This window comes from Tupaia chinensis, unplaced genomic scaffold (assembly GCF_000334495.1).
Source record: "Tupaia chinensis unplaced genomic scaffold, TupChi_1.0 Scaffold000201_1, whole genome shotgun sequence".
Lineage (NCBI taxonomy): Eukaryota > Metazoa > Chordata > Mammalia > Scandentia > Tupaiidae > Tupaia > Tupaia belangeri.
The window spans coordinates 1,834,290-1,835,698 of NW_006159676.1; the positions used below are offsets into that span (position 1 = coordinate 1,834,290).

Here is a 1,409-nt window from a genome sequence, read left to right on the forward strand (position 1 = left end):
CGACTACATGGGAGTCCAGAGACGTAGCCATTATGCCATCTGCTGGTCCCTGAACTCTTTAAAAAATGTATCATTATTATTATTATTCACTTGTTATAGGGCACGTGTGCCCGAGAGAGAGAGAGAAAGAAAGCCAGTTCCAGGACTCGAACCCCCATCAGCCATGTGGGAATCCAGTGTCTTAACCAACATGCCACCTGCCATCCCTCTCTGCCCTTTTTTAAACCTATAGGACACATGCTCTTGTGGGAGAGACACAGAGATAGAGACAGAGAGACAGAAAGCTAGAAATCACCCCCCCGGGGGGGATGGCCACGCCACAATCCCGTCTCCTCCATTCTCCTCTCGGGATCTTGGGCACGCACGCACACGCGCCCGGCGTGATTTCTCAAGCTGCCAGCCCTGGGACTTGAACCTTGCTATTGGCCATGTGAGATCCAGTGGCCTTAGCTGTCATTCCACCAGCTGGCCCCGCCCTGAACTTTCTCCTTCCCCATGCTCCCTCCGTCACCGGCTTGTCTGTCTGTCCCCACAGGGAGGAGCCTTTGGAGGACAACGGCTGTTACATGAACTACCGGGACCTGGAGCTGGCGTCCCAGCCCGTCTACTGCTACTTGCAGTCTCTGGGCAGGGCTCCGTTGGATGACGAGGAGTACGTGATCCCCGGACGCTGAGCGCGGGCCTGCCAGCGCTCCCCTCGGGCCATTGCAACTTTTCCTGGACCTCAGTCTCCGTGTCGTCCGAGACCTGGGGACAGGAAAGGACCGTCCTGGGGGCCTCGGGAGGTCTGAAACTCCCTTGTAAGCCCCACTCCGCCCTGCAGCCCTCTTGGCTGCTGGAGGGGAACAAGGAAAGAGCAACCAGGGACTGAAGGGTCGGCGTGTGAACTCTATGTTCCGTTTCCGGTCGGGATTGCCTGCAGTCCTCAATGAAGGTTTTGGGGCTGGCAGGTGGCGTGGCGGTTAAGGGTGCTGGACTCCCCCATGGCTGACCACGGTTCAAGTCTCAGGTGGTTTGCTTTCTCTCTCTTTTTCTCACCCTGTCCCTTTCAGGTTCAAATTAAAATAAATAAAGTATTAAATAAATAAATAAATAAATAAAATAAAGCCTTCAGGGCTGAGGCTGTTGGGTCAAGGTGAAAGGGTTTCTCACCATAGGATTTCAGGAGCTCCCCAGATCTCATCTCCACCTGAGATTCCCAAACAAGTCCCCACCCCATCCCTTCCCTCTGTCCCTCTCAAGCCCCCTTCCCAGGTACCAGGTCTCCAAGGAGTGCCCCTGAGAAAGCCCATGCTGGGGACCAGCAGTTAGGGTAATGGCTATGTCTCTGAACTCCCATGTAGTCGACCGCGGTTCGAGTCCCGGACCCGGTGGCTTAAACTCACACTGGGCGCGTGTGCGTGCGTGCC

At 55.5% G+C, this 1,409-nt stretch overlaps 1 protein-coding gene across 2 annotated transcripts in view; it reads left to right on the forward strand.

The window, feature by feature from the left end:
• LRRC25 (leucine rich repeat containing 25) overlaps positions 1-1,378 on the forward strand; it is a 10,495-nt gene extending 9,117 nt beyond the window's left edge. For both annotated transcript variants that reach the window (XM_027771294.1, XM_027771295.1), the window contains exon 3: positions 536-1,378. In XM_027771294.1, the coding sequence (XP_027627095.1) occupies positions 536-674 (139 nt within the window). In that variant the 3' untranslated portion in view covers positions 675-1,378. The remainder of the gene's footprint in view (positions 1-535) is intronic.
• The last annotated feature ends 31 nt before the right edge of the window (positions 1,379-1,409 follow it).